Source organism: Sebastes umbrosus, chromosome 20 (assembly GCF_015220745.1).
Source record: "Sebastes umbrosus isolate fSebUmb1 chromosome 20, fSebUmb1.pri, whole genome shotgun sequence".
Taxonomy (NCBI): domain Eukaryota; kingdom Metazoa; phylum Chordata; class Actinopteri; order Perciformes; family Sebastidae; genus Sebastes; species Sebastes umbrosus.
The window spans coordinates 23,168,326-23,185,289 of record NC_051288.1 but is presented as its reverse complement, the minus strand read 5'-3'; the positions used below and the strand labels follow the sequence as shown (position 1 = coordinate 23,185,289).

Genomic DNA, 16,964 nt, shown 5'->3' with positions numbered 1-16,964 from the left:
CTCTTTCTTTCTGGCTTAGTCACTAACAGATGTGCAAAACAAGTTCTCCCTTTCTCTAAGGTGCACTCTTTATCTCGGTTTTGTTCTCCTCCTTTCGTCTCCAAAAGCCTCTATCTCTAAATCTTCTCTTTTTTCTCTCCTCTCGATGGAGGTCTGATCCACCTCCCCTCCTGTCTGAGAGGTCAGGAGCAAAGTGAGGACACACGAGGAATGCAAACCTCAGCTTGCAAAAATGAGCAGTATGAAGAGAAACTGTGCATTTGTGTAAAATGTGGTTCAGTGGGTTTATTGGGTAACGGATACGCTGAAATTGAGCCCAAATTTTGGTTTAGCCAAAAAGGTTTTAATGGTATTAGAGACATTACTTCATGAAGGAAGTGGCTTCTATCATGAGTAGCCTGCACAGATTAAAAATCAGTGATCAGAAAATTGAATAATCACATCTCTGTCGTTCCAAATGTGGTTAATGTACATGCGATCACCGTCATACACTATTGCTACTCCTGCTTAATATATCAGACGTAAGAAGGGCTCCACACAGCGACCATACAGAAAAAAAATAGCACAGTGTTTGCTAAGAGAAAAATATTAGCTTGTGTTTTTGAAATGTGGTTCTGAAATTTCATATTGTGTTTCACTAAAGTGAGAAAACCTCAAGAGGTGTGAGAGCCTGCGAGCCAATATCAAATCCAGTCCCTCTATCACCTCAAAGTTAAAGAAAGTACAGCCAGGTGGATTTGGGTGTGTAGCATTAATGTGCACACACACACATACGGTCATAAAAACAGGGGAAAGAAAAAAAATAGTTTTTTAGATTGGAGAGGACAGGCGGGGATCAGGGGTGCAGAGGGAAAGGGTTAGGGTTAACTTTCCTCTAAAGGGTGTCAAAAAAGGAACTAAATTGGGTGTCAGAAAGTGCTAAGGAGCTGAAATAAGTCGGGGTCCCCAGCTCTCATGTGGGTGGGTGCTCACTTTATATTTTACGGACAATGTCCCTTTAAAAAGCCCCGCGTCTGGAAAGCCCATTAGATGTGCATATAAAATTTCCCCCGTGATTAATAGTTGATGAAGCAGGGTTGGTTGGAGGGTACTACCAACATGTGGCCGGCAGGGCTCCTCCTCTGCAATCTCACGTTACACTCCATAAACTTGCCACTCTTTCCCACCTATATGTTTAAAAAGGAGGAGGGCTCACTTGTCAAGAATGCCTTAGAAAAGTTGTGAAAACAGCCAGCCCGAGAAGGGGAGTCATGCAGTTGCGGATGCAGCTCTCCCGCCGAGCCACAAGCCAGTCAGATCAGTCAGGGGAGAGAGGGTGTGTGAGAGCAAGATAGAGGGAAAGTGTGTGAGAGTGTGTCAGGACCAGAGGCTCCGAAGGACGTCAACGCACACTCCCAGAGAGAGAGGGAAACACGCTGTCACAGGAAGGCGTCTATTCTCGCGCGTTTTGGGCTGTGGAAGAGTCAACAGCCTCTGACAGAAGTGAGTATTCCTGAGGTGGATGCAGTGAGGCGATGATGTGCATTTAGTCAGCTGAAGTGGATGCTTCTCAAGACTTGATACAGATTTCCAGTCCTAACTTACTTTCTGAGGGGGGGTTTCCAACTCCTCTGCAAAGGAAAAGACGTAATAAGACATTAATCAAGATTGTGTGAAGTGTTTTTGCATCACCGCCATGGATCAGCCAGCCAGCAGCTGCATGCGGAGCGCCCACCCCAGCAGCTCCATCTGGGGTTGCATGAGGAACCCGCACTCCGGGGTCCCGGTAGCCAATCTGCAGTCGCCCTACCAGCAGGCCTCTTTCTCCCTCCACCAGAAGCCCGACTTCCTGGCCTACACAGACTTCTCCAGCTCCTGCCTGGTGCCGACCGCGCCGCACGCCGCCTACCCCCGCGACGACAGACTGTACCAAGAGAGCCAGCAGGGGGGTTACCAGAGAGCCGAGTGGCAGTTCAACCCCTGCGAGACGCGGGTGAGAGCGCCCGAGGCCTGCCCGGCCATCGTCGCACCTGTGGTAGTAGGTGGCGGTGGAGGCGGAGGCGGAGGGCCTGAGCTGGACAGTGTAGGGGGAGACAGGATCCCAGGGGCCGTGCCCGGGTGCCTGGAGGGAGAATACTCGCCGCAGAGCGTGGCGTCGGCCGACTCCGACAAGAAGAGCTCCAATAAGAGGAAGAGAGATGTCACAGGTGAGTCACTGGGATGGATGGGAGTCAGCTGGGTTTTATTGGGAAAGAAGAGCATCCAAAAACTAATCACACCAAGCTTAGGAAAGGAAAACTTACACTAATAAAATGCACATGTGGGAGTATTAAAAAATGATAGTGCACATTCCTCTTTGACTACTGTACACTGGTGTGTATGGTGGTGGAAATATAAGGAAAAGATGAGGAGGAAACAGCAGCAAAGAATAAAAATGATAGCAATACCGTGATTTTTTTTGACACCATTATTGCTCCATTTTAAGTGAAGCAAATGTTGAGTATGTCAAGGTTTAGGCATTTCTTCCCTGCCCTATATCACAGCTGGCAGTGACACAAACTTCTCCCTCCATTTCCTCACCAAATCGGTCTTAAAGCAGCACTCTCACCACATCGCTATGTGAAAGGTGAGAAGGTGTCAAGACTTTTGTGTTCAAGACACACACTTTAACTCGCAGTTGCATCCTCTTATTGTTCAAAAAGGCTGAAATGATTTAACGGGTGAACATTTCATTGCGCTCCTGTTTCCGTTGGAAATGGACCATTGTTTTATGACAGCAGGGCCTACGTTCCAGATGATGGTTAAAAAATGACTTCTATGGAGGAAAAGTCTTTAAAGGCATCACAGGTGCTTCAGACTGTTTTTAATATAATCTATTATAGATTTATAAGTCTCAAAAGTGAATTAGTGCAATAAATTAATATACAATCCAGCTGTAATTTATTGAACTTTTTCTCCTAAAACTATTAAAGAGAAAAAGTGATCATGTAATAATACTGTTCAGCTGCTTCACCAAACACCAGGGAGTCAAAATAAGATAATATTCCCATTACACACTATTTCCAACTAATGTTTTTCCACAAAAAGATTGAGTTCATGTATCCTTAAATATCCTTGTATCTGCTCCGAGTTGGTGTCGTGAGCTCTGAAATAATGTCTTTGTATGCTTTTGGATTACAATTTATTCCCCCTATCATATTACACACTTGCTAATAGGAAGCAAAAAGCAAACCGATATCCATGACGAACTAATTCCTAAAAAGTTTTCACACGTTAACATTAAACAACGAGCACGACGGACTAAAGTAAATGTTTATATTTAAACCGAATCTAAAGGTGTAAAAACGTTTTAGTGTGAAGAATGAAAATAAAACCACGTCCAACACATCTGGAACGTTCACATTTTTTCATCTGTGAAAACCGTTTGCTAAACTGAGAAAAAAAAAAAATTCCAGCCTGTTGTTTCCCCTCACAAAGATGATCATTTATGCAACGAGACTGACATTTACACCTCTAAAAACAATAACACAGAAAAGTTATCAATAAATTCTGCACATTTGTACTATGGAGAAATGCATGTAGTAAAACTTTGAGCTTGAGGAAAGTTTTTTTGTACATATTTTAGATGATATAAGGTGGCTCAGTATTTATAAATCTTAATGTTTACTTTAATCCACTTACTACATGTAGCTGGGTGGAGTTTGCTCCATCATACAGCAACACTTCAAGATATTGTCATCAAGTTCTCTGTTGTGATTCTCTTTGTCCAAACGTAACAAACCAATTGTGATTATAAAGAATAATTATTAGGAAAAACTACATGTCTGCAGCAGCCTAATTGAAGGGGATGGTGGGGGTGGTGGGGGAGTACAGACCCTCACCCCCGCACCCCCTCCCTTTCTTACCTTATTGTAACCTCCACTCACTACACTGAAAACATGCCAGACCACGTCTGGTAAAATCACTTTGCCTGTGAGCCCACTTTTTACATTCTTATCCATTGACATTTTCCTGTCGTTAAGCCGTAACACAATCTCCCACTGAGTGCATGCAACATGTCTGACCACTACATCAGTTCTTGGTTTCAGGAAGAAAAAAAAGAGCCATTCAGTCTTATGTATTGACTAGCTGGTAGAAGAGCATATATTAGGAAAATGCCCCGAAGGCTTTCTTTCGCATTACAGACAGACTGAGCTGCTGTACAGCCTGCTTGTGTTTATACAGATATGGAAATGTGGTGCACTTTAAGAGTTTCCAAAAGTGGTATCTGATATCAGCTTTAGTCCAAAGTTTGACCAATAATTATGTTTATAATACAGCACAATATGTAATAGGAACATTGATATATATACTCTACTATTAGCAAATAATAAAGCTACTATAACCAAATCCAACATTATTATTATTAGATTGAATTGGCTAAAAAAAATTTAGAAAAAAAACATCTATGAATAAAAGTTATGTTTCACCATAAAATCAAACAGTGACACTTAATTTTTACCCCCTACTTAACATTTATTAGCAGAATATAAACACTTAATGAGAGGTTTTTAACACTCTATAATAAATATAGCAAATAAAAGGACTTTTTAAAATTCAGATTATTTAGCTACATACATTTTTAAGTGTTTATTAATGTATTATTCACTAATTATAACAGTTAATTAATGCATAGTAACACAGCTGCATGACCACATATGATCAAATCCTAACAAGGCATTTATTAACTGTTCGTACACATGTACAAATCATTCACAGGTGAGTTTAGAAGTGTTAATAAATGTGTTCAAAACTCTATATATTATTTATGTTGATAAGCAGAAATATAATTTATATTGTCAAGCATACATTACCCATTTATACACATTAATAAACACTTAAAAATATCCTTATATCTGCTTACAAACACATTATAAAGTGTTAAAAAAAACACATTATTAGTTGATTTCGGCTTACAAATAAGTAAATAGTAGTAAATAAGGAAATTTAAATACCGATGAAACATCCTAACTCATATACCCATAAATTAAGCTATCAGCCCCACCTGTAATTCTCACCTGTGGTTTTTGATTTAAAACAATCACTTAAGTTACAACCGCTTTAATTCAGTCCTGATGAAGACAAACTACTTTTGCACCATCCACCCAAAAAGGCACCAAATGCTGTTTGTCTTTGGGCCCCCGCTGAGTGCAGAAGCCTTCTCCCTGCTAGTTTACGGTCTCTGGCTGTGCAGGATATTTATTGGGGGCCTGTTTAGTGGGAACCAGTTTGAGCCCCGCCAGGTGTTCAAGTCTTAACGAAACCTGCTTGACGCAGCTCCAGACCAGACCTGACGCGGCACAGGCAGCGTCGGCACACTCGGGGCAGCGCGTCATTAATGACACTTAAACAACAATAAGAAGGTTTTTTTTTTGGCGTGGGTATTCCAGCGCACACATCAGGCGTTTTTGCACACACACATGCACACGTCCTGGTCTGCCCAGTCACATCTGGCTCAATGTACAGCAGTCCATTTCACATTCTGGCCCGCTTCTCTGGCACGCACCGAGCAAAACTTCTCACTTTGACAAATTAGAACCATTTTCTAGAGATTACATCAGCTGCTGGTGTCGCTACCAATGCACAATTATTACCCAAAAAACTCTTTCCCTTTAATACACAAGAGAGGTTTTTACTGAAAGCTAAATCAACCAGCTTTCATTTATGTTTATCCTGGTAAATGAGCTTTAAAATTTGCCCATTTCCTAGGGAAATATGAACTCGGGGAATTCTATAAATCTTTGCAATAAACTGCGACTCCCATCACTGGAACTGATGTCAGCGTAGTTCAGACCACATTTACAGGTCGACCCTTATAACTCCTTATGACTGACCGCCATATTCATAGAGATATCTCAGGCTTTGTCCTGATGTATTTGCTGTCATGTTGAGATGAGTTAATGTGAATCTCCCCCCCCGACTGCTCCGGAGGGAAATCTCCCGACACACACACACACACACACACGCACACACACACACACACACACACACACACACACGTAGCAGTCCGACCTGGACACATCCGCACCTTTGTTCTTTTGTTAGAGGCTTTAACGATGTTCCGCTGCATTCCTCTCCTAACTCAGTCCCTCTGTGGCTGGACTGGTGGGCCCTGCCCTGTTGCCGATATGCTCTCACACACACTCCATGAATGAATGCTCAGATTTGTACTCAAATGTGTAAACAAACAAACAAATAAAGGCAGCAAAAATTGCATGCACGCTCACAGAAATGTACATCGCTGCACACACGCTGCAGGTGACTCGTAAGCTCAGGAGGTCAGGGTGGTCTGTTTTTAAAGTGCTGGTTTTTGGTGTTTACTATATGAGGGGCCTCCCACTAAAGAGTCTTTGGAGTTGTGGTTTGTTGGTCGGAAAGGTCCTTAAGGTCTGTTTAATAGTCAACTAGAGGCTGGTCACAACATGACTGGAGAGCTAATTCAAATCAGATTAGCTGTGAAGACAATGAAAACAGAAGGGCGTTGTGGAATCACCATGTCAGACAAACTGGATCCATATTCCCTTATATATAAGAAAGAGGAGAACTTGTTTATTAAGATGTAAATGTATCACATTAACCTTCATTTTTACCCCTATTTAAAACAAATGTGATGAAAAAAAATACATAAAATACACGCATATCTTCCTCTAAAATAATGCAAAAAATATATTCATTTGTCAGCATACAAGAGCGGGACAACAAACAAGCTCCTAAACCTGCACGAAATGCATTTCCTTTTCCCTCCAGATATCCAGGAGTCCAGTTTTAAGGTGGACTCCAGCTGCAAGGCCCGGAAAGAGCGCACAGCGTTCACCAAGGAGCAGCTGAGAGAGCTGGAAGCCGAGTTCACCCACCACAACTACCTGACCAGGCTCCGCCGCTACGAGATCGCCGTCAACCTGGACCTCACAGAGAGACAGGTACGCCACCTCTCCCTCGATTATAAACACATAACTATTATATTATTATCACTCCATATGAGTCATTATTCAAATATCTTATGAGAATAGTACATTTTGTTTTCATCAAATGTCAAATGTGACTCACTTATGTTTAAAGAAATCTCTCATTTTGTACTTTTTAATACAAGAAATCCTCTGAATCACCCCCAAACAATACAAAATCTAGTAGAAAGGTTTGTGTTATAAATAATAAGAATAAATAAGACCCCTTAATAACTCACATAATTGATTTCCAGCAGCATAAAATACAAAAATTTAACAAAATAAATAAAACAAATCATCACTTATTTAAAGTATGCGGTATCCACAGTATTCTAAATGTGTCTCCTTCCACTATATATATAATAATAATAATGCATGCACATAGATGCATTTAGATTATAATGAACGGTATTTTTCCACAGTATTTTTCATCCTGTGGTCGTAGCAGAATGACATGCAGCTTTAATGAGTGGGCGGCAGCTCCAGACTCGATGAAAATCGGGCGAACATGTGTCGATGCTGCTGGATGAAACCCCAGTCTGCCTGTCAGGCCCAGTGTCCCAGCTCCTCCTAATGAGGCCACGGTGCCACAGTGACCACACATACTGCCGTCTGCTCCTTAAATCTATTTCCCAGACCTCTGGAACACACACACACACACACACACACTTGTACAGACAGACACACTCACACAGCCGGGTTCCATCTTCACTCAGAGCTCCCACTGCAACTCGGCTTCTTTTTCCAACTCATCCTACATGCTTTGGCGTTTCGCCGTCCTTTCAATCAGCCGCGATGAGCAGAAGAACTCAGGCTGCAGTATGTGGGAACAGATTCATTTGAATCCCAGAGTTGCAGGGCGAAGGGGGGGGATGCAGAATGGGGTGTGCAGAGGTCATTCATTGAGCTGCTACAGTCATCTTCAAATTTGAATTTAGTTGAACACTTTGCTTGATCTTAGTTGTTAATCTGTCGTCGCTGAAAATCACAACTCTAAAATGGTTTAATGAACTAAGACAAAGAGCTCTGAGCTTAGTGTCGCTGCATTTCAACCTAATACAACTGGTTTAAATGGGTTGTATTAGTTAAAAGATGAGGCTGGAGATATTCTATACTTTTTCTTCTGCCAACAAATCCCATCAAAAGACCAAAACCAACAACTAATTCATCATACTAACCTATTAACTAACAACCTATTAACTAGGGCTGAGACGATACACCTATCTACCGATTCGATACTATCACGATACTTGGGTGCCGATTCGATATGTATCGCGATTCTACAAGTATTGCGATTCGATATTACGACTTATTGCGATTTTTGTTAACTTCTTTAACACTAGACCATGGGAATAAGTTGAATCATACACTTCTAGGGACTTTTACTTTGGAAAATATCTAAATTAATATGTTTAAATGTTTAATTTTCAGCATGTATGTAGTCAGAGATGTCATGAAGTCAAATATATCAAAGAATAAAGACATTTCCTTCACAAATAAGTGGTATTTTCTTTTTAATTTATAAGGGAAATGTAATGTTTTATACTTCGAGTTAATCTAATCCAATCAATTCTATTTCTGTATATGTATTTTGTTCAACAATAAAAGCAGTAACTTCCTCAAATGACTCAAATATATTGATTCTGGCATTAAAAAATCTATTTCAAAATTGTAAAAAATCATGATACATAGTGGAGTCAATATTTTTTCCCACCCCTACTATTAACAACCTGTATATCAAAGCTTGATTTATCTTATCCCTCTGTGTCATAGAGCACCATTGTTGTCCAAAAACTAGTAGTTTATTTTGAGTGAGTTAGTATCACATGGACCTAAACGTGAATTAATCCGCAGCTGAAAATAGTCCCCAACAAATGCACTGTTTACTCCTGTTTTAGTAATGTTTGCTAAAAACTACTCTGCCTTTTTAAAAGAAAAATAAACCATATAATAGTGACCCATTATTAAAGATCTAAGTCTTTAGGAACGAATAGACTGAGAGCCACAGACAGGTTTTGTTGTATTGTTTTTTGGGGGATTTGTTGACGATAAGAAAAGTATAGAATAACAGACACTTTTGAGGATTTTGTCAACCCATTAACGACCAATTAATTCTCAGTTAATAAAACATTCATATCACTTCATCTACTATATCAAACATGGCTAAAGTGTTACACAATCACCATATTTAATTTGACGTATCAGTATTTAATTAATGCATCATATTGTGTAGGTGTTATAAACTACAGTTCAGGCATTCTGTCATTATACTTTGTGAAATCTTGAGTGAATGTTCTCAATGACAGACTTAACAAGTGTTTCACCCCTCAGTTTTTTTTGTCTGCGGTATTTTCCCTGTAATTACAGGAAGTGTATGTTTTTGCTGCTGTTCTTGGCCGGACAGTTGAAGCATGATATCATTGTCCTTTTCAGAGGAGTGCAATGACACAGATGAGCTCTATCCACACTGTAAACTCACATCCTGTGTAGGCTGACATCCTGATAGTTGACTCTTTTGACCCCGCTGTCTATACGATACTCTCCGCCTGCATTCGCAGAGATTTTTGAGCCAGAACCAAGAGCTTTGTACTGACAATTCATGCTCCTTGCAAGGCCAACACAAACTGAGCCAATTTATCCTGTATACCGCGCTTGGAGATTTGTGGGGGATTATTTGTCTATTTTTCCGCTGACCGTGTTGTAAATTTTGCTAAAAATTGTGAAACGGGGAGAAAAGCCACAGTGATCTTGTTACAAGTTCTAATTCAGTGAAAGAAAAAAACATTCTGCACTGTCTGTGTGAGTGTCATCTAGTATAACTTATGCTGAGTACTTCATTTATAATATTAATTGTTATACTCAAGTAAGGCTGCAACTAATGATTGTTTACATTTAATGATTAATCTGACGATTATTTTCTCAAAATAATTGCTTAATGGTTAAATGCTTAAACGCTCGTTAGTCTGGTGTACATACACTATACCTTGTTGACTTTACCGCTATTAATCCCATCATACGACTGTCACTTTTGCCTTGTAATCTTCTCTTTAATTGCTCTTGAATTGTTTCTGTTTTTATTTATTTTTCATTTTTTATATTAGGGGTGGGGGAAAATATTGATTTACCTATTTTTTTAACGATTTTGATATCAATTTTGTAATGCCAGAATCAATATAATTGCTTCATTTGAGTCTATGCGGAGGTAGAACAAAAGTTACAGCTTTTATTGTTGTAGTTTCTTTGCTGGAAAAATGTAATAAATAATTCCTGACAATGTATATATAATGACTTCAGGACATCTCTGACTACATACACGCTGAAAATCAAACATTTTAATGTATTTATTTAGAGATTTTCCAAAGTAAAGGTCCTTAGAAGTGTACGATTCAACTTTTTCTCATGGTCTAGTGTTAAAAAAAGTTAATAAAAATAGCAATAAATCATAATATTGAATTGCATTAATTGTAGAATCGCAATACTTATCGAAGTATCGTGATAGTATCGAATCAGGAGATAGGTGTATCATCCCAGCCCTACTATCTATCTGTATTTGTTCCTGTCCTTGTGCTGCTGCAACAACCGAATCTCCCCTCTGGTGATCAATAAGACCTTTCCTTATCTTATCTTAAAAAATATCAGAAAATGTGGAGAAAAAAAATCACACTTTTTCAGAATCCAAAGTGATGTCTTCAAGTTGCTTGTTTGATCTGAATCCAAACCCAAAGCTATTCAATTTACTATCATAGAAAACAAGCAGATATTCGTATTTGAGAGGCTGGAGCCAGCGGATTTTTAGCATTTTTGCATAAAAAATAATTTCCGTTTAATGGATTATTTAATTAGTTGCAGATTAATTTTCTGTTGATCTACTAATAAATTAATCAACATCATCAATCTTAAATTATTGCAAAAGGAGAACATCAAGAGGCAATATGTCTGAGGCAAATTTACCACAACAATTTTGTCTATGTACGCTGATGACATCACGATCTTTTAACACAATTGTTCATTATCTACTTTTAATTTAATGCATAATCTAATGAAGCATTTTGCTTTATTTCTGTACAACAGGTGAAAGTGTGGTTTCAGAACAGGAGGATGAAGTGGAAGAGAGTGAAGGGAGGACAGTCGTCTTCGCCCAACGACCAGGAAAATGACGACATTGACTCAGCGGCCTCGCCCAGCTCTGAATGAACAAAGGGGGACGGCGTTATGAAAAAGGAGATGACACGGAGAGACTGGGGGTCAACTGGACGCCAACGCAGCACAATGCAACCGTCACTCATTTCTATGGAAAGCTGCAGGAATCAATCAAGACTCTTTTTAATTCCCAGGAAAGAAACCACAGAGCATCTTCTTTTGCTGTTGTAAATAGTTGATTTATGTCCATAATGAACTGCATTTTTGATACACTATTGATGAATACTCTGTTCAAGAGGCCACCTCTTGTTGTGTTTAAAATATTAGAGATGATACTTATGGTCATTGTAGATCAGTGACAAAGTCCAGACAGAAGCTTTAAGGCCAGTGATGACATATCAGACTGTGATGTGATTGTGTTTGAGAGCATCCCCTTTGGTTCCAGTATTGTAATCATGGCCTTTGACGCTTGACTACAACCACCTGGGAAAACTCAGACTGCACAAGTGTTGCCAAGCCATAAGTGCCTCCAAAATCAAATGATTTTTTTTCATTTTGTCAGTTTCTTTTTCCTAGAATATAGTTTTTTTTTTAATCTGTCAAGCATTTTTTTTTTACTATTCTTTTTTTATACATGTTGAATGTTATTGATAAAACACAGATGTTGCCTGTTTCTGCAAATAGAATAAATCATCTGCTGGAAAATGGGAAAAAAATATCTTGATAATTTCTTCCACCCGCAACAATTGAGTTACGATTGGACAGTAGATACATCTGTATTCTTGGCTGATGGTTTCATCACATGGAGACCTTTAGGTCAGACATTACAATTGCTAAGAAAATAATAACTGAGGAGACGTTTGCTCCCATTTGCTTTTGATGTTGGCAGCTGACATCAAAGGTCATAAATCATATGTGAGTCTGCGTGTACTCTCATGTCCCTTTAAGCATGCAAAAGTATTCTCCTGGTTCTAGAGATACACCGCACATATCTCTCATTTCCTTTTGGGGGGGATTCAAACTCGTCTGGTGGCTGTTTCCCTGATTGGACAACAACAAACAACCAACCAATCTGAGCTTTATAGTAGGGATGCACCAATCGGATATCGGGCCAATACCGACTCAAATAGCTGGATCGGGTATCGGTGACAATGTGGCCGATCTATTCAATGCAATTCTATGTTTACATATTATATACATTACATACTGGAATATGAATTCCTGTTAAAGATTTCACCAATTTGTTGCTGAATTAAAAAGGGTTACAGTTAAATTGTAATTCCTGTTAATTTTGAAGATTTTTTGCCAAGTTGCTGATCTACGATCTATTATTTTAATAATAGATAACAATTCAATTAATTAGTATCTATGTATTTCTTTGTTATATTTTGTTTTCCAAAGTTGGGAAAGCAATGTTTAAGTCAAGCCTGATGTTGCATTACACATAAAAAAAATTATCCCAGTCACTGCACCACAGTGAGGCATACAGCGTATTAATTAAACACTGGTATCAGATAGGTACTCAGTATCGGCCAATACCCAAAGCCCAGGTATCGGTATCGGGCCTTAAAAAGTCGTATCAGTGTATCCCTACTTTATAGGGTTGTGTCTAGAAATTAAAACACAAATTGCAAAATTCTCACGAGATGGTTAAGGTTAGGCATTGAACTTGAATATTTAAGGTTAGGATAGGTATTTGAACAGCATAACTGTTGTTTAACTGTATTGTATATGCCTTTTACTAGGGCTGTCAAAGTTAACACAATAACATGTTAACGCAAATTCGTTTTAACGCCACTAATTTCATTAACGTGTTAACGCAATCTATCATATGAAACTAGAAAACCTAAGGAATCCATGTCTTACTATCATAGAAGGAGGATAAATAATGCTCCAAAGTTACACAAAATGTTGGTGAGGAAAAACTGGCATGGCCATTTTCAAAGGAGTCCCTTGACCTCTGACCTCCGGATATGTGAATGTAAATGGGTTCTATGGGTACCCACGAGTCTCCCCTTTACAGACATGCCCACTTTATGATAATCACATGCAGTTTGGGGCAAGTCATAGTCAAGTCAACACACTGACACACTGACAGCTGTTGTTGCCTGTTGGGCTGCAGTTTGCCATGTTATGATTTAAGCATATTTTTTATGCTAAATGCAGTACCTGTGAGTGTTTCTGGACAATATCTGTCATTGTTTTGTGTTTTTAATTGATTTCCAATAATAAATATATGCATACATTTGCATAAAGCAGCATATTAGCCCACTCCCATGTTGATAAGAGTATTAAATACTTGACAAATCTCCCTTCAAGGTACATTTTGAACAGATAAAAAAGGCGCAATTAATTTGCGAATAATCACAATTAACTACGGACAATCACGCAATTAATCGTGATTAAATATTTTAATCGATTGACCGCCCTACTTTTTACCAATGTAGTATGTTCTTAATTATTGTACATATTGTATTATTTTTATTATTTTAGGATGCCGATGAAAAATAGTTTCTAACTCGGGTACATTTACATTAGTTGGATTAATGCACATTGTACCTTTTCAAATAAAAATGAACAGCCCCCTCCATATTAATATCAGACATTAACATGATGTCAGACTGAATAATGACGTGAAAACTAAACGTTAATCCTGTCTGGTTAGGATAACAGCTACATTGTCCCAGGTCACAAACTTAAGTGAAATCTTCCTGTCTGGGGGTCGCAGCGACAAAATCTTATCAAGAGGGATTACTCAACCCAAATGTGTAATATGGGTGTTCTGTGAGAGCTCCTGCAACAGCTAGCTTTACGCAAAATCCCTTCCGATGATGCCGTGATTATCTTCATTAATATCTCTCATGGAGGTCGGATATCCCCGAGGTCAGATTGGAATCAGCTCTCATCAACAGCCAACTAGATCCTGTCTGTAGCGCTGTAATCCTGAAGAATGTTTTCACAACGGCAAGTGGTCTCCTGTAGATTCTGATTGGTCTGAAGTGACCTGAAAGGCACTGACAGAGCTATAAGTAGATCTGAGTGTGTGTGTTTGAATAGGAACTTTCATTTTTGCACACTACCACTGTCATTCCAGCCAGCTCACAAAGGACCATTAACCTGACAAGGTGGAGTCGGGCTCCAAAAAGCTGAAGTATTTGGCCCCTTGCTCGCTATTTTCAACGGAAGCATCTGGATGGGGCCAATTTGATCTCAACCTGAGTGGAACCTAGACAAACCCACGCACACGGGCCCCCAGGACCAGAAGAAGAAGAAGAAGGAAAAAAAGCTTGCTGGCTGACCACTTGCGTATGATGGAAAAGGGAAATAATAGGTGGGTATGGGTGAAAAGACGGCTTCTCAAGTACAGGATGTTGTTGTAGCAGGTAGCCAGTCATCCAATTTCCTGCTTCCCAAAGAAAACAAGAGCCCGAGCATAGGAGTCCCCAGACTTACAATGGTGGGCCTATGCTCAGACTCCGGCCAACCAAACAAAGCCTTCAGAGGTTACTGCCCTTTCTGCTGGTCTGCAGGGACCCGGCGTTGGCGGGAGGGTGGGATGGTTGTTCCACGCACACACACAGAGTCGGGGGGTCAAGTGTTACTGTACGTCTGACCTCTCCGGGCCCCTGCTGCAGCTGCTGGAGGTGGAATAACTCCAAGTCGATCCCGTGCCCGTTTCCCCCCCCTCGCTCAGCCTCTATTAGGCTCTATTATTGTATTAGTGGTAATAGTAGTCAAAATAAACCATGTCCAACTGTAATGATAGTATTAATATCAGCAGTGTAAACTAATGAAACTGGAATGTTGTTCTTCCACCATAGAGGTTCCTTTTAAAGGAGCGGGGGTGGCCTAATTTATGGATTAGATTTAATTGGTGGTATTGTGATTGTGGGATGTTGGAGCATGCCAAAAAACACCCAAGAGAATGAAGGTTTCCCTTTCACTCTCCTTACCCCACCAATAGCTGTGAACACCTTGTTCTATTTTTGTTAGGGCTGGATATCAATTATAATAGTTAATCATGATTAATCGCACCTTTTTTATCTGTTCAAAATGTACCTTAAAGGGAGATTTGTCAAGTATGTAATACTATTATTGACATGGGAGTGGACAAATATACTAACTCACATACAAACACTACGATGTTTCACTCAAAGCACGATGGGAACCCTGCTGGGAAAGACTTAAAATAGAAATTAAAAAGTAAGGTGACAAAATTAGGGATGCACCGATACAGGTATCGGGTATCGGGTCCGATACTGTTCTCATGTACTCGTACTCGCAAAACGGCTCCGATACAGCGGCAGCGATACCACTTTACTGTGGTGCGCCCAACCCCGCTGGGCCGGGATCCCACCTCAGGCGGCGCGCACCGGCCCTCACTTTCATTGCGCCGCGGGGTTTTGCTCACGCGTGCATTAGACTCCTTGGTCCTTGTTTCAAGACGGGTCGGGTGGGTTGCCGACATCACCGCAGAACCCTGGCGCCTTTTACGTGGGCTGAGCCCCGATCTGGTGGCACGACGCGGTTGGGGCGCACAGAGGACAGTCTGCCCCGGTCGACAGTTGCACCGGGAGAAGGGTGCAGAGAGGGCGCAGCGAGCCCTTTGTCCACGGTGCGGCGGGGTCCGGGCGGGGAGCGCTGTAAAGTTATGGCCGCGAGCCACCTTCGCCCAACGCCTTTCCAAGCCGACGTAGAGCCGGTCGCAGCGCACCACTTCGTATGCAGGACTCCCCAGCCTGCCGCGTGTCGCTCACACCCTCCAGCTGGCTGTTAACGAGGGTCTTTTGGCACAGAGAAGTACTCGTATGATACTCGGTATCGGCGAGTACCCAAACGCAAGTACTCGGTCAATACAACTTTTTTTCGGTCTGAAAAAAAGTGGTATCGTTGCATCCCTACTTAATATATATGTTTTGAAAACCTTTTGGAAAAACACAAACAATTCCAAATTGCATAGAAAACTGTTACACATGCCAAATGTTCCTGAGTGACTGTGACGACAAATACATGTTAAAAATACCCCGTTGCATGTTTAAAAACTCACTTAACCTTTTGTGCTAATGATGTATTTGGGTGATGTGGGATTATATATATAGTAGAATGAATCATAGTAACTACCTATAAGTATATAGACTGTGGTGTCAACTACAATATGTTTGAATGCTTTGAGGTTAACTGTAGGAACACCACATTTGTCATTAATACTGTTCCATCCAGATGAATGATTCACAACTGGAAACGTTTTTAAAAATGGAAACGGTGTAGCGCAGCTGCTCGTGTAATATCCACAAATGCAACATTTTTAGCGTTGTGCCGGTGACGTGGACTATTTGAGAGCCTGCTCGCTTAAATGCGTTTTGGCTGAATTCTCTGGTATTCTGTGCTTTTAGTGGCAAAACCTCCCGTATGCTGAAAGCCTGAATATTCCTGTTGAGTGCTGATGAGGGTGAAGTCACCGACTGCTTCCAGCTCTGACGAATGTTTTCTTATTGCTCTTTGCCCACAGAAGAGGTTGTACTCAAAGAAGAGGAGTTATTTCAAGAATGTTTCCTGCAGCTGAATCTGTGTTTATAATCACAGATGTCACTGGGACGGCATCCAGCCTTATTTTTGGTCGGTGGCTGCCACAGAAACGTGTTGCTTTACAATTACTTGACAAATCTCTCTTTAAGGTACATTTTGAACAGATAAAAAATGTGTGATTAATTCGCGATTAACTATGGACAATCATGTGATTAATCGCAATGAAGTATTTTAATGCATTTCTTCAAGAGAAGTACATTATTTGGACAAAAGATTATAAATTGACAGAACGTCTTGTACTTAAAATAATAATGAAGTAAGTTGCCTCTAAAGTTG

At 40.3% G+C, this 16,964-nt stretch overlaps 1 protein-coding gene across 1 annotated transcript; it reads left to right on the top strand.

The window, feature by feature from the left end:
* The first annotated feature begins 1,214 nt into the window (after window positions 1-1,214).
* On the top strand, window positions 1,215-12,451 carry meox1 (mesenchyme homeobox 1). Its single transcript, XM_037755763.1, has 3 exons — window positions 1,215-2,186; window positions 6,766-6,938; window positions 11,034-12,451. Exons 1-3 carry the CDS (start codon window positions 1,676-1,678, stop codon window positions 11,154-11,156), a joined length of 807 nt encoding a protein of 268 aa, XP_037611691.1. The 5' UTR covers window positions 1,215-1,675; the 3' UTR covers window positions 11,157-12,451.
* The last annotated feature ends 4,513 nt before the right edge of the window (window positions 12,452-16,964 follow it).

What these genes read in the sequence shown, in the direction of transcription:
- meox1 (XM_037755763.1), top strand. Translation starts at nt 1,676, where the DNA reads ATGGATCAGCCAGCCAGCAGCTGCATGCGGAGCGCCCACCCCAGCAGC. An exon ending in GAGGAAGAGAGATGTCACAG is followed by an intron (nt 2,187 to 6,765) that starts GTGAGTCACTGG and finishes TTTTCCCTCCAG; the next exon opens with ATATCCAGGAGTCCAGTTTT. An exon ending in TGGACCTCACAGAGAGACAG is followed by an intron (nt 6,939 to 11,033) that starts GTACGCCACCTC and finishes TCTGTACAACAG; the next exon opens with GTGAAAGTGTGGTTTCAGAA.